Raw genomic sequence first — 20,000 nt, 5'->3', positions numbered from 1 at the left:
TACATGTATATATAATATATTTATATTATTTATATATATATATATATATATAAAGAGAGAATGAAAGAGAGAGAGAGAGAGAGAAATGCATAGGCGAGCGAAAAAATCCCGATGATTCCAAAAAAAATTTAGAATAAGATGAGAGTAAAATGTTAAAAAAATAAGAAACAGGAAAAGAACAGTAACGCTATAATAAACATCATTCCTCGATCGTCACGATCGAATCATCGGGATTTGTTTTATTTTTTTGTTCTCTACGATCTCGCGCTTGCATCTTTCTCTTTTTCAAATTCGTACGCATTGTTGGATTCAAGAACGATAGAATTATCGATGTCATATAAAACGTTTTGTTTAATCGAGTCAACGAAGTAGTTATATCTTCGTTATTTTATTTTATTTCTTTTTCTTTCCTTTTCTATCATTTTTGTTTCTTTTTTTTGTTTTTTAATCTCTCTCTTCATCTCCAAACATCATGTAACATCGCGAAAGAAAAAATTTATGTATTTATCTATTAAGGAAGGTATATATAATGTACCTATCTATTTACTTATTTACTTACTTGCTTTCTCGTTGGACGACAAATTTTATAATATTTTCTCGTTGAATATTTCCGCATTTTTCTTAAGGTACGATAACTATTTTTGAATTTTTAGCAGCGATACTCTCGTTAGTAGAGATCGTGTTTTCAAAGAGATTTCTTTTCGTAGAGAGAATTGAACGATATTCTTTTGAGGAATATCTATAAAAAGAAAAAGAGAGAAAGAAAGAGAAAAAGAGAGAGAGAGAGAGAGAGATCACCATCATTAACACCACCATTACAACCACCATTACATGAACATAAAACAAGAAGAAAATACGCGAACCGTTGTTTGAAAAAGAAGGATTAAAAGTTATGTTTCGCGAGTTTAAAGAAAAAAAAAAAAAAAACAAAAGGAAAGAAATGAAAAGGGTTGAGAAAACACCGACTAAGTTCTTCGTAATTTTCGTTGAGATCCGTCGATGTATAAATTTAAATAGTATATATGATATATGATATATATAATTATATATACATACATACATACATACATACATACATACATACGTACGTACGTACGTACGTACGTACGCACGTACATTAAAGAAAAAAAAAAAGAAAGGTTAATAAATAATTAAATAAATAAAAGAACACATAAATATATATTTTTCTGAAAAGAATAATATGAGACGACGAAGAGAGTGCACTGCGAGGAAACAATATGATATGCTCGCGAATATAGTTTACGCGGGACGGATATATAAAATAATATTACAAATATAAAATAGCGTGTAACAGTGACTTTAACGCATATGGGGGCATCAGGGTGTAGATTAGAACGTACACGTTACACGCGTACGTTAGATGTAACAATGACGACAAACAAACAAACAAACAAACAAATAAATAAATAAATAAATAAATAAATAAACAAACAAACAAATAAACAAACGTACATACAAACTAATTAATTAACTAACTGACGAACGAACGAACGAACGAACGAACGAACGAACGAACGAACGAACGAACGAACGAACGAACGAACGTACGAACGAAGAAAAAAAAAAAGAGAGAAAAAAAAGAAAAGAAAAGAGAAGAAAAAGCCGCATTATTTTTTTGGAAAATCCCTTCGCGATGAAATAATAAACCGAAATAATAAAATATAGAATGGGAGCGGAAAATTTTTCGCGTGAATCGGAGACTCGACGAAAATTCGAAGAAGTGGTCGTCATTTTGTGGTTTCCTCATACCATCTTTCTCTCTCTCTCTCTCTCTCTCTCTCTCTCTCTCTCTCTCTCTCTCTCTCATTTTCTCTTTCTTTCTCATACACACACACTTTCACTCGCTCTCGTTCTATTTCAATGTGTAAGTACCTCGTAAGTACTCTACTTTGAAAACACAAAAAAATAACGAGAAAGAGAGAGAAAGAGAGAGAGAGAGAGAACGACGTTCGTTTCAACTTTCAACATTTTCTTTAATGCGATAAATGGCGTTCATTCGATATTGTTATACTTCCTATCCACCTTCGACTATTGGAAGGAAGAGTATAATCGTGATAAAAGAGTAGAAGAGCGTCGTCACACACACATACACACACACACACACACATATATATATTTATCGAAAGAAAAAATTCGTTCGTTTCTGCGTCCAACGAGTAAGATACAATAAATATCGTCGAAAAAGTAAGATACAAATAAATGTCGTCGAACATTATATACGTGCTCGAATAAATTTTCAAAATGACCTAGAACCTTTCTTCGTCCTCGATATAATACGAGACACTCGAAATTACATTTGTTGTACATAAGATGAGAAGAGACTCGCGTTACGTTAGCAATAGTACATATATATATATATATATATATATATATATATATATATATAAAATCAAGATTATTATTATTATTATTATTATCATTATTAATTATTATTATTAATATTATTATTATCATTATTAATTATTATTATTAATATTATTATTATAATTATTATTATTATTAGTAATGTTAAATATCGTAATAATTATTAGTTGAAGTTTCGACAGCGCGCCATAACGTTGTCCTTTTCCTCTCTTTTTATTTTAAACACACATATTCTCCCTCTCTCTCACATACACACACATACACAAGTATAGGTTTCTCTATCTATCTCTCTCCTTCTCTCCCTCCCCTCTCTTTCTCTCTCTCTCTCCTTCTCTCTCACTTTCTCTCTCTCTCTCTTTACCTTTATCTCTATCTCTATATATATGTCTATCTCTCTCTCTCTTATGTACTGGCATGATAAAAAAAACAACATATGTTTCTAAAGCGATTAAGAGTGCAAAAAAAATTTGTTTGTATCAATAATCTACACCCCCCGCCCGCTCACCCTTCCACCCTTCAAACCCACCCCACTTTTTTTCTCTCTCACAGCTAATCTAAAATAATTCATTAAATTTTTGCCATTAGAACGAGCATATGACAAGCATAATTAGTCGGATTTCGCTTCTTTGCCACAGGAAACCAAAACGCGGGCACTTATTCTTTTCTTCTTCTTCTTCCTCTTTTTTTTTCCCTTGTTCTTTCTCTTTTTTTTTTCTTTTTTATTTTCTCTTATGGTCTTTTTTCATTTTAATCGCGCAATGTAAATGTAAGACTAATTGTTATTGATTATTATTATTATTATTATTATTAACTATTATTAGAGACAATTGTCATTATTATTTTCTTCTTCTTCTTATTATTATTATTATTTTATATTATATTATATTGTATTAATATTATATATATTACGTTATATTATTATTATTATTATTATTATTATTATTATTATTATTATTATTATTATTATTATTATTATTATTATTATTATTATTATTATTATTATTATTATTATTATTATTATTATTATTATTATTATTATTATTATTATTATCATCATAAAGATCGATAAAATCCTTATTGGACCGTGCAATATGTACAAATTTTGACTAAATTACATTTTTATATGAATATACGAACTAAATAAAACAATACAAAAAAGGAAAAAAAAAAGAAAAAGAAACAAAAAAATTAGTGCGCGGCACCGGGGAAAAAATCAAGCAAGCACCGCGTTTGAGATTCATATGTTGTCTTGAGAGAGAGAAAGAGAGAAGAGAGAGAGAGAGAGAGAGAGAGAGAGAGAGAGAGAGAGAGAAATAAGAGAGAAGAGAGGACACGACGATGTAAGAAAGGATAAGAGAGAAACAGAGAGTGAGAGTAAGAGAAAAAGTGTAAGAGAGATAGAGAGAGAGAGAGAGAGAGAGAGCCCTCTGTCTGTTGTATATTATTTTTATTTCCACCTTTTTTACATAAAAACAAGCAAGATCGGCATTGACCGTGCTATGTATGGATGATATGTTCCGATACTAGAGTAAATCTTTCAACAAATACACAACTGCCTGTTATTTTCTCTTTTCGAAATATATCAATATATATATATATATATATATATATATATATATATATATATATATATATATCGAGAATATCCCGTGAAACAACTTTTCAATAGAATCCATTAAATCCTGCAAGATCCTGAATTTAACGCACTGTTTGTCAAATAATACACGAAACAATCTACATAGCATTTAATAAATAAAAATTTAAATATGAAAAATATGCTCCGACATATATCTATCGGTATTGGTTTTTTATTATTCAAAAAAAAAAAAAAAAAAAGAGAGAGAAAAGAAAAAACAGAAAAATGAATAAATAAGTAAATAAACAAATAAATAAAATCGACAAAAACTACGAACTTTCTTTTTTTCTTTTCATTGCTATTACAACGTTATTTTTTATGGGATCATCTCGTCACGCTCTTGAAGTATAAGTCAAATCTTTGCATGTATATATATACATACTTTATATGCTCTCTTTTGAAGAAGACAAAATAGAGATATCATCTCGTAATTGTAGAAAATATTTTTTCACAATTCGGCTTACATACGTTGTTACACGACTATATTATGGAGCGTGTGAGATAATGAAGATCTTTTATGGTCTCTTGCCTATTTTTTGAATGTTCTCATTGAGTTTGAGATGGCTAAGAAAGAAACAAATAAATAGAAAGAAATAGAATAAAAGATAAAGAAAGAAAAAGTGATAGAAAGAAAACTATTTTAGGCACCTGCTTCAACAACAATATCGTTGCTACACTCCTGCTGCTGCTGCTGCTGCTGCTGCTATTGTTGTTGTTGTTATTGTTGTGGTTGTTATAGTATTACTGTTGTTACCATTGTTGTTCTTGTTCTTTCCTGAAAACTGCTGCTGGTCGATATCGCAGTCGATTTATTCAGTCATTATTATTATTATTATTATTATTATCATTATTATTATTATATTTTTTATTAATATTATTATTTCTTGATGAATCATTCATTCGTCACGTATTGTTGTTGTGTTTTTTGATATATCCAGATGCAAATGGTAGACAGATAAATAGAACGCGTAACTATTTCAAATGGATTTCCATTAAAAACATTTTAACACCTGTAAAATAACGAATTACCTTAATTTATTCCCATTATCATGGGAAAAATTCAACGAACGAAATTCATGATGAATTTCGTTGTGAAATCTAGGTATATATGTGTGTGTGTGTATTTTTAATCCTCTTATATCTACTTAATTATTTAATTCCGGAAATAAGTATGTATACATCTTCCTATAATTTTTCTGGGATATACATACATTACATACAATACATAAAATACATTCAATACGTACACACAAACATACTTACATACTTACATAAATTTTATATATACATACATACGTTGCACTTTTTTTCTCCCTATGGCGGAGCTGTCCAAATAACTGTGGCCGTTCGATATTTTGTGATAATTATTAAAGCTTATTTAATTATGTTTCTGAATTAAGATATCGTTAATATGATGATATCATTTGAACGAGATACTTGAACAACTCCGTTAGGTCTTACATTAGACTCATATAGGTATGTATATGTGTGTATATATATACCATTTACATAATATATCGCAGTATATGCAATACGATTATGAATTTTAATAATCTCTATATCATCATCATCATCATCATCATCATCATCATCATCATCATTATCATCATCATTATTATTTTTATTATTTTTTATTATTATTATTATAGTTATTATTATTATTATTGTTATTATTAATGAAATATTTTCTTTTAATTTTTGTTTCATCTCGTACAACTATCAACTATACTTATATTATTGCATTTTCGTGGATAAAAGTGTAAAGTTCGATATACGCGTCTAATGGCGACCGACAAAATGGCTACCACGAAAAATGGAGTCCATATTGGATGTATTACAATGACATCCTCTGTATTCTCATCAAATATTTATCTATTTTGTATCCATTCGAATGAATCAGATCTTTCGAAAAAAATCTTTTTCTTCTTTTATCTCTTCTTGTTTTCTTTTTTTTCTGACAATTCGTACATTTTTACCAGACGCTACATTTACGCGTTGGATTCATCGGTGAGCCTGGTAGACAATTATAGGCCTTGGCAAAGTCCTCGCTATTTGAAAGCGGGCCCAACACTCTAACCGGACCCGGTGAGTGTACGCTACTACGTATTTTCGTTAGAGCATCCTCTCGTCTCATCGAGCCACACCAAATTTGTGCATAATTAAGAAAGAAGAGTTGATCGTGAGTTAAATTCACCCCAGGTAACAATGGTTCCTCTCCGTGTATCGTGACCCATTTTTTGTAAGCCTAGAATGACAAGAATAAGTAAATAAATAAATAAATAAATAAATAATAAAATGGTAAATAATGTACAAGATCTCATAAATATTCATTAAACTAACTATAATTACGTACTTACACGAAACGATTGTTTTAATCCACCATTATCAGCGATATTTTCACCTTGCGTCATTCGGCCGTTTATGTAAAGATCAACTTCTTGTAATTTGTATCGAGAGTATTGATCGACGATACACTGTGCTCTCTCTCGAAATGCTTTAATGGTTGCATTATTCCACCATTGCATCATGTTGCCATCTTTGTCAAATTGTCGTCCCTTGTCATCGAACCCATGAGTGATTTCATGACCTATCACCACACCGATTCCACCGTAATTTAACGATTTAGGAAAGTGTTGAGAATAGAACAACGGTTGCAGTATACCAGCGGGAAATACTGAAATCCATAATAATTAGATATATTTTTTTTTTAAACATCTCATTATTCTTTTTATCTACATATATCCTACGACCTACCTATGTCGTTTTTATTAGGATTATAAAATGCATTTAACACGGCTGGCTCTGTGGACCATTTGTCTTTGTCAACCGGTTGACGTAATTCCTGAAGATTGTGATATGCGTCGTACTTATGTACCGCCAAAACATTTTCCAAAAAATGATCCTCCGTTATGTTCAACTAAAATTATTTGTATTTGGTAATAACCAATCAACAATAATTTTTTTATTTTAATTTCTATTTTATTTAATTGAACGAAAATAAAGAAAATAAAAATTAAAATCTGATCGACATATTTTGGATGTTGAATATACATATACGTATACATATATATATATATATATACATATACATATATATATATATATATATATATATATATATATACCGTAACGTATTCCAAGGAAAGTTTAACTGGATCCTTCAAAAACTCTGGATAACCAATTCTTTCATTCATTGAATCAGCTTTTCCTTTGGCAACGGTTCTAGTTTCATCGTCCATCCATTGATTCTCAGCTAGCAATTCATTAAAAGCTTCGCGTATAGTTCGTATCATTTCCAATGCAGTTTCCTATAATAATAACAATCATTTTTAAAGAAAATTTTCGCGATGAACTATCCATACAAATTCGTTGATATAGCTTCGAACATTTAATACTTTTAACGAACCTTGCTCTCGTGATTAAAATTATCACGTATAAAAAGTGCACCCACAGCCATTCCAAGATTCTTATTGGTCCACTCGACGCATTGGGACCATCTGTTTCTCTCGCTGAGGATTCCTGATAATATCTTACGAAACTCGATTCTCTTTTGCTGATATTCGTCTATCATATGCGGCATTATAGACATCACCAATCGCCATAATATGTAATTGTGCAACGTCCTGTAAAAGAGAATATTACGATGAAATCAACGAAAAAAAAAAGAAACGAAAAATCCAAGTAAAAAAATTGCAATCTATCCAACAAATTTTATTTTAGTCGAAGTTTCGATTAAAATAATAATAATAATAATAATAATAATAATAATAATAATAATAATAATAATAATAATAATAATAAATTGAATCCAAAAGCGAAGGATCGAATAGTAGGAAATGGAATTTTACATTGACAAATTTAACGACGCATTTAAAAAAAAGAAAAAATCGAGAAAAAAGAATAAAACGAAAAGATTGGAATAGTCGGAAATCCAATTTTAACGAGTAAATTTGACGTTCGACTATTTCATTCAAAAAACTATGATAGACGAAAGAATAAAATATTACAGAACGATGTCGATATTACGAAAAAAAAAAGAAAGAAAGAAAGAAAAAAAGAAAACAAAAACACAAAAAAAAATAAGAAGAAACTAAAACAGTGGAAAATTTGACTTCTTAAAAGGTAAATAAATTCAATAGAGGAGGGGTGGTAGGGGAAGATAATAAAAAAAAAAAAATAAAAAAATAAAAGAAAATAATAAAAGAAATAAAAACATAAAATTATCTACGATACATTCAAACTGTGATACATTCTAAGATCTAGTAAGTCGAAATGTGATAGAAATACGATAAAAAAAAAAAGGAAAAAAAAACGATGGATATTTCCTAAAGTAATCGAAATGAACAAGTAACCGAGTAAATAACTAAGTACCTGCGATCGGTTTTCTGTACGATTCGACCCATTTGAAGGAAATAGGGCATCGCGTATGCCACTACTGGCTCGTCCTCGGTAATCGGTGCACTTATGAATTCCTCGAGATAAACTTTCCATTTAAGTTGCGGCACCTCTTTTTGTAGTTCTCGTAATGTTAACTTTCTATAGATCATTGAGGTGTCATGTCTGTCGGCCTCGGGCAACGAAGCCTGCGAGAATAAAAAGATACAAAGAAAGAAAGAAAAAATGAAAAAAAAAAAAAGAAAGAAATTTACAAACGAATAAAAAATATTCGGTCGTTCTTCAATTGATTTAAAATTCAACGAGAGAAACAGAAACGAAAAAAAAGAAAGAAAGAAAGAAAGAAAGAAAAAAAGAAGACGAAGGACACGTACATTGGCAAGTTGTTTTTCAAGGGCGATCACGCGATTAAACTCGAGTGCTGCATTTTCACGATTGGCGCCAAGCAAAACAGCTACGTTCGTCATGTAACGATGATAAGCATCCAATTCGGCCTCGCTGTTCTTCTTCAGATAATAATCACGGCTAGGTAATGCCAGCTGCATTTGATCCAACTGCATTTGATCGAGAAAAATCAATGATGAACGAATGAAGAAATTAATTAACCCTCGAATTTATTATATTCTTTTATTATATGATTTAGGTTTTCTCTTTATAAACGAGATTACGATATTCGTCAAACTTTTTGATCGGGAATTTTGTTTGTTTGTTTTTTTTTTCTTTTCATAAACAGGTAGTTTCGATTTTTGTTCTTTTCTCGATATTTCTTATTCTTTTTTGTTTATTTTCTTTTTTTCTTTTAGCGTTTTATAAGTAGTTTCTATTTTTGGTTCGTTCTTTTTTTCTTTTGCTTTCTTTATAAAATTTGCTCAGAATGAATTCTTATGATCGATTGAGTATTGTAATTTTTTGATTCTATATATGATATATCATTATTTGATATATAATATGTATTTATATATTTATATATATATATATATATATATATATATTCGTTATTTATTGTTATTATTGTTATTGTTGTTGAGAACGAATAAAAAAGAGAATGTCATGCATTCGTCGACCAAGGGGCCTTACTTTGCCGGCGCACCTGCAGGATGTTGGTTGAGGAATTCTTGTCATCCGGGCCAACCCATTGCTCCATTAGAACACCCTCGTTGTATTCACCTCGTAAACGACCCAAGAGAACCTCGATCGGATAAGGTGGTGGTTCCCAAGATGCTCCAATCACTGCGGGCCAACCACCAAGTGCTGCTAATGTTTTCTTCAAAGGTCTGTCACCGATCTCGCGTATACGTGCTGCAAATTCATCGATTATGAAAACGATACAAATTTAAACGAATTAAATTTTCGTTGACTAAAATCTTTAACGGAGAATATTAGTTAGAAGAACGGGCTTTCACTTTTAAGAAAATTATTTTTTTTTTCCTTTTTTTTTATATTTATTTCGAATCGAAAAATAGAAAGTAAAATGAAATAAAAAAAATTTTTTTTTATTATTTTTTAATTTATCAACATTCGTTAATCGTAAAAATTCGAATGTTGCAAAAATATGAGAAAGAAAAGGAAAGAGAGAGAGAGAGAGAAAGAAAATATCAGGGAATTCCGTTAATTACACTTCTGTAATTTTTTTTTTATACCCACGGATGTCCATGCACGATTTGTAGAACATTTTGGCCTTGAGAGTTGCATTATTGTCGTTCTCGTTCGGTGATTCTTCGAGAACACGCTTCAAAATGATTTGGAGTTGATCGGCGAGCACTTCGAACGTGCTGATAGAACTTCTGTCTTCTGGTATCACGTGCAAACGATTCCAAGTACCGCATGCGTATTGAAAAAAGTTTACACAGGGTGCAACAGTTCGGTCCATCGCTGAGAGCAAACTTGCGGCTACATATTTAATAAAAAAAAAAAAATCATTTAGATTTCGTATTTTAATTTTTCTATTTTTTCATCTTTTTTTGTCGTCTTTTTTTAATATAAAAAAATTATAGCAACTCGCTCCTTTCATTCCTCGCATAAAAATAATTTATCAATTATTAAAATTGTGAAAATTGTTATGAGCTAATATCGAATTAATTTAAAACGATTTAATGTTACTTATACTTATTATTCTTGTTTATTTATTTATTTATTTATTTAGTTAGTTAGTTAGTTAATTAATTATATTTACACAAAGCCAAAACGATCTTCCCCGCGAAACGAGCAAAATTATCCGATAACGAAATTATCCAGAAGCAAAATTAATATCCTGACGCGACTTAACTGAACGACGTCGATTTAATGAGCTGTCGCGTACACCGTCACAAATTAATTGCAATCCTGATTAATCTCCACTCCTTTAGACTAAATGCCGTTAAGAGAAAATTAGATATTTTACGTGAAAACCAAAAATTATGAAATATACATTTTCAATATATGACAAACATGTGAATATATATATATATATATATATATATATATATATATATATATATGACAAAAAAGTAAGATGAAAATTTAATAATATTGTTCTCATACGTATCATATATTATTTATATTATATATATTGTTTTCAGATTGCATATTGCTCGTAATTTAAAATAAATATTTAATATACATTATCAAAATATAATTTCTTATATAAATTAAACGAAAACATTTAATATACACACATACATATAATAAATAAAGAAAAACAAACAGATACAAATTTCATAATGAGATGTTTATTTCATGTTGCACGCAATATGCAGATGGAAAAATCAACAATAATAAAAAATTAAAGTTTTATATATAAAGAAATAAATAAATAACTAACTAACTAACTAAATAAAAGTTTCTTAATTAAATCTCTATCTCTAGTTACATGCGATATCTACGTATATCTGTAAAATCAACAATGATGATAAAAAAAAAAATTATTAATTCGTATCAACGAAAAAGAGAGAAAGATGAAATAAAAAAAAAAAAGAAGAAAAAAACACCAACCAATTAATCAACCGTGATATATATCGAGATGTAGTAATGAAGGAAACATCGTGAAGGGGGATGAAATCGGTGAACGATAATTATTCGCCACGAAACACACTAATTCGATTTTGTGGATGTTGCTCGTATTAGATAACGTAAATGCGTGTTCGTTGGCAAGCGTGTATCGTTTTCGATCAACGTTTCAATTAATCACGCTCGACGAGAGCTCATCATCCCCGAACTACCCCTGATTTTCCACCGATTTTCAACGCGATCATCGTGTTGCATTCGGTTAAAGAGGACGACATGTTTTTAATTAATCAATTAAAAAATACACGGACATAATCAACGTCAAATATAATTGACAACATAATCGACGTTTCCAATCACATTTCAATTTATTTATTATCAAAAACTGTTTCTCTCTCACTTTCTCTCTTTCTCGTTATAACGATCATTATAGTCCAACCTAATTTCTATTATAACATTTTTAAATGTTTTAATCAACAAGTTAGACGAGTTGATAGAATCTTTTTTTCTTCTTTTTTTTTTTTTTATAACGAAAAAGTAAATTTAATTAAATCTTTAGTCTCTTCGTGCGGATATGCATTTACGTGTTTGTATACATACGTGTTGTATTTATATATATATATGCGTACAATACATATATAAATATATATATATATAATAGGTATTTATGTACAATTTTAATATATTAACATTAAATGATCAGATAAAAATTGTAATTTATATTGCACGAACTTACCGGTTCTGACGCATTCTTCGGACATGCATACATTCGGACCTATAAAATAAAGATATTACAGTTTTAAATAATCTGTTAAATAATATTAGTCGAGGCTAAGTTAGGCAATTAATATTTTCCCTCTCGATATATTTATTTATTTATTTATTTATTTATTTATTTATTTATTTATTTATTTATTTATTTATTTATTTATTTATTCTTTTTTTCTTATTTCTCTGCGCTATTTCTTTATAAGAAATAGCGGAGATAGAAAATGTTATGACTCGATTTTTCGGTGTATCATTTTTATTTTCCTTGAACTTGTCTACAAATATCATCTCTATCGTATTATTTTTCCTTGGTTTTTTTTTCTTTCTTCTTTTTCTGTTTCCTTCTTTTTCATTCTTTTTTTTTCAGAAAGAAAGAAAGGGCATAGTGATGGTTACTGTGGTGTTCGTGATATACATGCAAGAACGTGTTATCCACACGGAAGGAAAATAACGATCGCCGAGAAATAATTTTGAAGAAAAAGATATAATCTCCCGAGGTATACTTTTTACTGTTTACGAAATGAGAAGCTTCCAATGATAACCAAGAGAAGTAATGAGTCCGTCGTAGCGATCTAACGACTTTGATAACCTTATCTTATTTCTTTTCCTTCACCCTTATTATGGGCCCACCTGATGAAATTTCCCTTTTCTTTCTCTTTTCCTTTCTATTTTTTTTTCTTTTTCGATTTTATTTCATTCTCATGTAAATGCAGGAAATGAAAATGAATAAATGAAAAATGTAAATGAGATTAAATTATTAGATATATGTGAAGAGATTATTATCGATTTTTTTTTCTATTCTTTATTTTTTTATTTTTTTTTTTTTTTTTATTTCTTTTTAATTAAAATATCTTTCGAGATTGTGTTTAGTCATATTATTTTTTATAGATTATTTATACACTTTTCAATAATATATACGTATATAAGTACAATGAAAGTCTTTTTATATTATTATTATTATTATTATTATTATTAATATTAGCAGTAATAGATAGATAATATTAACAGTAAATTATAATTATGTTATTAATATCATTATCATTACATTATTATTTCAAACATATGCAATTGTAATATATTATAAATTATTATTTCTCATTAGCGAATTATATATATATATATATATATATATATATATATATATATATATAATATTGTATTTTAGTATAATAATTTTTATTACCAATACCGTCATGGTATATCTCATTAAAATTTAATATACACTTCGAAAAAAATCCCCTTACACATATACACATAGGGTTTCATATATTAGAAAAAAACAATGCATTCAGCGTTCGTAATAATATCTTTCTTCATTTTTCTTTGTAACCAGCCTGTAACATTATTGACGTACGCTTCGAAATATTATTTAATGTCCCTTTTTCTTTTTGTTTGTTTGTTTTTTTCTTTTTTTTTTTACAAAGAAAATGAGTTCATTTAATCATACCCCTATCTATTTATTTCTTCTGTTCGTAGGAAAAAGCGTACGTGATTCAAGTCACCAGAATAATAATTCTCTACACTCCAGGGAAAATTCGTCCGAGTTCTTTCTATTGTTCTTGTGGAATGCTAGGACAGAACGGTAAGGGACGAAAAGAGAAAGGGAGACAGGAGGATTTGAATTATTAATTCGGTACCTTCGTTACGCGATTGCGAACGACGTTTTATATTTTCTTTTTCCCTTTTTTCCCCATTTCATTTTTAGTTGGAGCGTTCGTTAGCGTCGGCGAGAAAAAAATATTAAAAAAAAAAAAAAAGAAAAAGAGAGAGATATAGAGAAAGAAAATTTTTTCTTCGACTTTTTTCTCGTGAAATTAATTAATTAATTAATTAGATAATTAATTTAAAAAAAAAAATATACAAAAAAAAATATACGTACAATCGTACGACAATCCTTCAAAGGACGCAGTCGGTAGGACTCGAACCTACGCTCCCAGAGGGAATCTGATTTCTAGTCAGACGCCTTAACCACTCGGCCACGACTGCTACGTGTTCTGCCTCGTGTTAATTTTCTTTAGATAGGGACATGCATGTTATTATATTCTTTCTTTTTCTCCTTGCTTTCTTTTTTTTTTTCTTTTTTCTTTTTTCTTCTACGTGATATAATAAGGTAGTAATTACGTACGTGGATATAATATAATATTAGAAAAATATTTTACACACTATAATTAATCGTATAAACGTCAAAACGCGATTATCGCTTCAAATCGAGATATCTCGTATTTTCTACGAACTAAAGTACTCATTTAGTTACTCACACACGGTAGACCCTGGGCCCGAAAAATTCTTACACGTGAGTTTTATATAAATCAATATCACTCTTCTACGATATCCTTCGGGTTAATTTATTTTCTCTTTTTTTTCCTTTTTTTTCTTTTTATTTTTTTTTTTCTTCTTCGGATCGTCACGTTTTCTTTCAGATATCACGAAAATGAAATAATTAATTTTTTTAATCTCGCTTAGAAACATTTGAAACCCTCCTCCCTACCTCCTTTCATCCTTCTCAATCATCTTGTATATCTAAACTTATGGAAATCAAAATAAACGAAGTCATTGCGAATTACGAAATGATATGGATGAAGAAAGAATTAAAAAAAAAAAAAGAAAATAAATATAAAAAGAGATGAAGAAAATAAAAGAGAAGACCAAGTTATGACGCCGTATTATTTTCGATTGAATTTCGTAAGAAATTCATTCATCCTTTTTATACATATGTATGTATATAAGTATGTATATATACGTACATGTATATGTATCCTGTATATATATATATATATCTTTATCTATTTTAATACGGACCTTAAAGATTTATGTCAACTATCGACACGATCTTAATGGAATCGAATCGAGTCGAGTCGAGGCTATCGAGTCCTTCTGCTTGAAAAGGCCAATTCCCAGAGCGGTTTATAATCCTTTCACCGGTTAAAAAAAAATTACGACGTAACGATTAAATTAGAAAAAAAAAAAATCCGATCCGGACGACCCGCAACGATTTGTCTTCACCGATGGATAAAATATCGTAATACCGACATTTCTCAACATTTTGTTCATTCAAATGAAAAATGTTTGATATCTTCGTCAACAAAGAAAAATTGTGTTTCTTCGGGATGATTTCTAACGATTTGTTTTGAAAAAAAAAAAAAAATAGAGAAAAAAGAAAAACGGAAAAGGTCTTCAAGTATAGTACAAAGTATTTTTTTAAACGTTAAAAATCATTTCAATGATACGTACAAGTTGGGAATATATTAAGTAATTTTATTACAAATCTTTGTTCTAATATTTTTTATAAAAAATATATATATGAGTGTGTGTGTGTGTGTGTGTTGTTATTCAATATAGTACGTTTTGAAACGTACGTAATAAATAATAATTAAAAATTAAATATATTTTTAAATTACAGACGTATATCTGTAATTAGTGCAAATATTGAAAAAATATATAAATATATATATACATATATATATATAATAAACATAAAAGAAATTTTATCACATTAATAAACAATAATCGATAATATTTCAAAATTAAATATATACGTCAATAACTAACACAAATATTGAAAGAAAAAAATATATATTTATATATATTTATGAAACAAAAAATTCTGTTACATGAAAAACAATAATTAAGAATAAAAAATATTTCGAAATTAAATACCTATATATATATGTATATATGTAAGTAGCACAAACATTAAAAAAAATATATATATATATATATATATATATATATATATATATATATATGTATAGATTAAAAAAAAAAAGAAAGAAAGAGAAAGAAAAAGAAGAAATATATTTTATTTCATAAGAACTACTTCAAACGTGAACTATCACGTAAAAAGAATATGCGATGAAAAGGAAAATGGACAAAAGCAAATCTCATTCGAATTTCTAGCACGAGTTCGCACCAATCCAAATAACGATACATTTTCGTAACGATCGTGACACGTGGCAAGCATAGAGTTTCAACCCCTCCCATTAAAGCTGCGTATACTTTATATTACGTTAGCGCATCGATATCTCGACTTTACTCTCTTTACTTTTTATCTCAAGGTCATTAACGAGGTCAATGAAGAAATTCAATGATTCGAGATAAATTTTCTCGATTTAAGATCGATCTATACAAATATATATTTAATATTTATTAATTATATCAATGTAATACCTGCGTATAATATAACAAGATCTGATCTATTTTTTCTTTTTCTTTTTTTTTTTTAATATATATATATATATATAAAGGAAATGAATTAATAAAAATGTCGTAGCTAAAAGTTAATTTAGCAAAAAAAATTCTCCCTTCATTATCCTCCATAATTAACTAATTTATTTTATTCCCTTTCAATTATTCCACGAATACGATTTAAATAAAGAAATTCAACTGGACATTTTTATTTTCCAAAGAAATTAATTTCCAAAAGTTTTCTTAATCCATTTAACTTAACGATGTATCACAGTGTTCACGTAGAATTACGACAGGTCGCAACGATATCGATCGATCGATGCTATCGAAACGTAGTTAATCGGAAATAGAAAAAAGGACAAAGAAGAAAAAGAAAAAGGAAGGAAGAAAAAACGAAGGAAAAGAAAAAGAAAAAAGAGACAAAGAGAGAGAGAGAGAGAGAGAGAGGAGATAAACAAAAAAAGAAGATACTCACGTGGCTCTTGGACGCATTCCCGCGTCGTGTTTAATACCAAGACGAGAAGAATTAAAAGAGAAATGCCGAGCAATGTGGCAGCCAATATGCCTAACATTTGTTGCCTAATAGGAGCCCCACTTCGTCTTCTTGTTACCGAAGTAGCTCGTGTTATTCCAGCAACCTGTCTTCTCGTATTCGTTGGATGAAGAACGCTGGTCACTGTACCACCTCTTGGTCCATAGGTAACCTTTCGCAATCGATGTGAAAGAAATAAAAAAAAAAAATAAAAAAGAAAAAAGAAAAAAGAAAAGTCGATTAGTATTATTACTGTTATTTTTGTTATTTTTTTATTCTTTTATTATTTTTTTTTTATCTTTTTTTATTTTTTTTTGTTTTTGTTTTTTTTTTAGGACGGATAAGATCAATCCATGAATCCATGGATGTTATTGATCGGACTAAAATTGATCGTAAACTTTATTGATAAAACAAACGTTCTGATAAAACTAAATAAGATAATCTTTATTAATCCAACACTTTGCTCGTACTTTGTTGAAATATAATTATATAATAATGAAAGTTTAGAAAAGTTTAGATTTATGATGTCTTATGATTATATTATATAGTATGTTATACCGTTTTATGTTATATACTGTATTGATATATCTTGATTATATTAAATTATATTATACTATGATATACTGTATAATATTGTATATGAGTAAATTAATAAGAAAATTTATTAATGAAGCTTGGGTAAAAAAAATGATAAAAAAAAAAGAATAGAAATGAAAATAAAAGAAGAAGCAAGGGAAAAACAGATATATAAAGTGAAATTTAAGAAGAACGATTAAAAATGAAAACAAAAAGTTAAAACTATTATTGCATCGTTTATTATAAACAAAAAAAAAGAAAAATAATAATAATAATAATAATAATAGACGAATAGGTCAAGGATCGGTTAACGCGTAACAAATAAAAATTCAATATATTATTTATTATTCAAACGAAAAATTACTTCGAGTATCATTAATGGATAAATATTTCCAAGGTTGGAGATATCTACTTCTTCGTCGTTTCAATCATTCATATCAATGCGAAGATCTTTGAAATAGGAAGAAGCGCGTGTAATATAGAAATTTTTGAATATTCCTCTCTCGTAATATGGATATAAGAAAACGAAGATGAGCCTGCTTCGAGGATGCTTCAAACTCAGGAATATAGAAAACGAAGTATGAGAAGTTTTGCTCGCTTCTCAAAGTACATATGTAAGTACATACCTATCCACCTACCTACTTCATTCTATTTTCCTGAATTTTGCTACTTTTTCATAATTTTTTTCTTCTTTCTCTCTTTTTTCTCGTTTTTTTTTTGTCTTTTCTTTTCTTTTTTTTTTTCTTTACTTCTCTCTTTCAACCCATCTCATCGTCGATTTATTCAGACATCGACAGCCTTTTAAAAGTTTACTCACTCTCAAAGAAGTTACTCTATTACTATAATATCGTTTTTTTTCTTTCTTTCTTTCTTTCGTGCAAAAAAAGGGAATCTTTGATATCGATTTTTCAATTATCGAATATATGCGTGTATATATATAAGTATATATGTGCATAGATATATATGTTCATGTATGTATATTTAAATATACGAAAATAACTTGTCACGTAAATAAAGTTCGAAAGTTTTATTTTTAAGCTCTTCTTCTTGATCATCAATAAAACATATATATATCGATATTAAACACACACATATATATATATATATATGTATATGTATGTATGTAGATATATATATATTATTTATATATATATATATAAATGTATTTATGCAAATTGTATTTATTTCTCTTCTTTTCTATTTCTTCTCTTTTTCTTTTATTTTTTTCTTTTTCTATCATTTATATACCTATCAGATCTGCACGCCATTAAACCGGCACTGTTCTTTTTACGACATACGCCTTAGTTTATCAACGATGCAGGTGTCTCTTTAATTGGCCGAAATTAACGTAGATAATTATACATAGTCTTTATTATGTTCTCGATCGATGAAATTATCTACCTCTGTTAACTGTGTATTCCTACGGGTGCGAAGGTTATAAAACGTTATAGAGTAGGAGAAATCAATTATTACTTTGTCATCAAAAGAAATAGAAAAAAAATATTGGCGGCTCAACGGCGGGAAAGAAAATTTGTGTTACGTGTTCTCTAAAAAAAGAGAAGTGTTATTCTAAAAAAGACAGAAAGAAGAAAAAAAAAGAAAAAATTAAAAAAAAAGATATAATTGAAAATGAACATTGTCTGATTATCACGACGTACATTATGATTATTTATTTTCTTGCGAACTATTTTTTTTATACCTATACACACATATAAATAGATAAATATAAATATATATATATATAGAAATAATCATACCTGAAGTGGACTTCCGGTTAGTGAAACGTCTTGTCCCGTGGGAGACGTAAGTTCATTTTGTTCCGGGATAACATTAGCTCTGATATATCCGTTATTACTTTCGGACTTCATCCTATTAATCCTTTTGCTATCTCACCCTTACACGTTTAAAGAATAATACAAGAAAATAATGATACTCGTCTTCGACAATAAATATTACCTATGTTATTTCTCTCTCTCTCTCTCTCTCTCTCTCTCTGTCTCTCTTTGCACGTACGATATCAAATATATAATATCTGATCTTTCTTTTCATACGATCTAATCTTTCATTCTTAGAAAGAAAAATCTTTCAAAAAAAAAAAAAAAAGAAAAAAGAAAAGAAAAGAAACAGTTTATTAATCGTCACACGTGAATTCAAATCGTCCTTGAGATTTTTTCTTCTTCCTCTTCTTCCTCTTCTTCCTCTTCTTCGTCTTCCACTTCTTCTTTTTTTATCCACACACGAACGAGCTCGAAAAAATTCATAATCCACGTAGTCGATATCGACGATGATAACGAATAAGAATAAAGTATGAGAGAGAGAGAGAGAAAGAGAGAAAGAGAGAAAGAGAGAGAGAGAAAGAGAGAGAGAGAAAGAAAGAGAGCGATAAAGAAATATAGAAAAATAAAAAAAATATATATTTCGAAGATAATGAAGCAAAGAGTGAAAGAGAAGAAAATGAAAAAAAGAATCCGAAAGAAAAGGATCAATCGAAGGACACTTTACAACAATAAGATAATACTTATTGTCGGTAAAGTTAAAACT

General features: G+C 28.7%; 1 protein-coding gene, 1 long non-coding RNA gene and 1 other non-coding gene across 5 annotated transcripts in view; all 3 read right to left on the bottom strand.

The window, feature by feature from the left end:
• The window catches only part of LOC127065086 (uncharacterized), a 207,544-nt gene that overhangs the window by 74,076 nt on the left and 113,468 nt on the right, over positions 1-20,000 (bottom strand). The gene's annotated exons all lie outside the window — the stretch shown is intronic.
• LOC127065073 (neprilysin-1-like) overlaps positions 3,963-20,000 on the bottom strand; it is a 17,203-nt gene continuing 1,165 nt past the window's right edge. The window contains exons 1-13 of one of the 3 annotated variants that reach the window (XR_007781945.1): positions 19,217-20,000; positions 16,827-17,055; positions 12,135-12,173; positions 10,061-10,306; positions 9,507-9,715; positions 8,791-8,970; positions 8,393-8,604; positions 7,428-7,644; positions 7,147-7,329; positions 6,776-6,938; positions 6,379-6,695; positions 4,670-6,266; positions 3,963-4,585 (exon numbers count right to left, since the gene is read on the bottom strand). The exon at positions 19,217-20,000 is cut by the window's right edge and continues 1,164 nt beyond it. Coding sequence is in view for 2 of the 3 variants with exons in the window: in XM_050996956.1 (XP_050852913.1) it covers positions 5,994-6,266; positions 6,379-6,695; positions 6,776-6,938; positions 7,147-7,329; positions 7,428-7,644; positions 8,393-8,604; positions 8,791-8,970; positions 9,507-9,715; positions 10,061-10,306; positions 12,135-12,173; positions 16,827-17,055; positions 19,217-19,327 (2,379 nt within the window). In the remaining variant the exon portion in view is untranslated. Of the gene's footprint in view, positions 6,267-6,378; positions 6,696-6,775; positions 6,939-7,146; positions 7,330-7,427; positions 7,645-8,392; positions 8,605-8,790; positions 8,971-9,506; positions 9,716-10,060; positions 10,307-12,134; positions 12,174-16,826; positions 17,056-19,216 lie in introns of all 3 variants that reach the window. The other 2 variants (XM_050996956.1, XM_050996957.1) reach the window with 2 other exon arrangements.
• Positions 14,071-14,152, bottom strand: Trnas-aga (transfer RNA serine (anticodon AGA)). Its single transcript has one exon. It is a non-coding gene; the product is annotated as a tRNA-Ser (tRNA).

Source organism: Vespula vulgaris, chromosome 7, assembly GCF_905475345.1.
Source record: "Vespula vulgaris chromosome 7, iyVesVulg1.1, whole genome shotgun sequence".
Taxonomy (NCBI): Eukaryota; Metazoa; Arthropoda; class Insecta; order Hymenoptera; family Vespidae; genus Vespula; species Vespula vulgaris.
The sequence above is the reverse complement of the archived record's forward strand: the minus strand, read 5'-3'. Positions and strand labels throughout refer to the sequence as shown.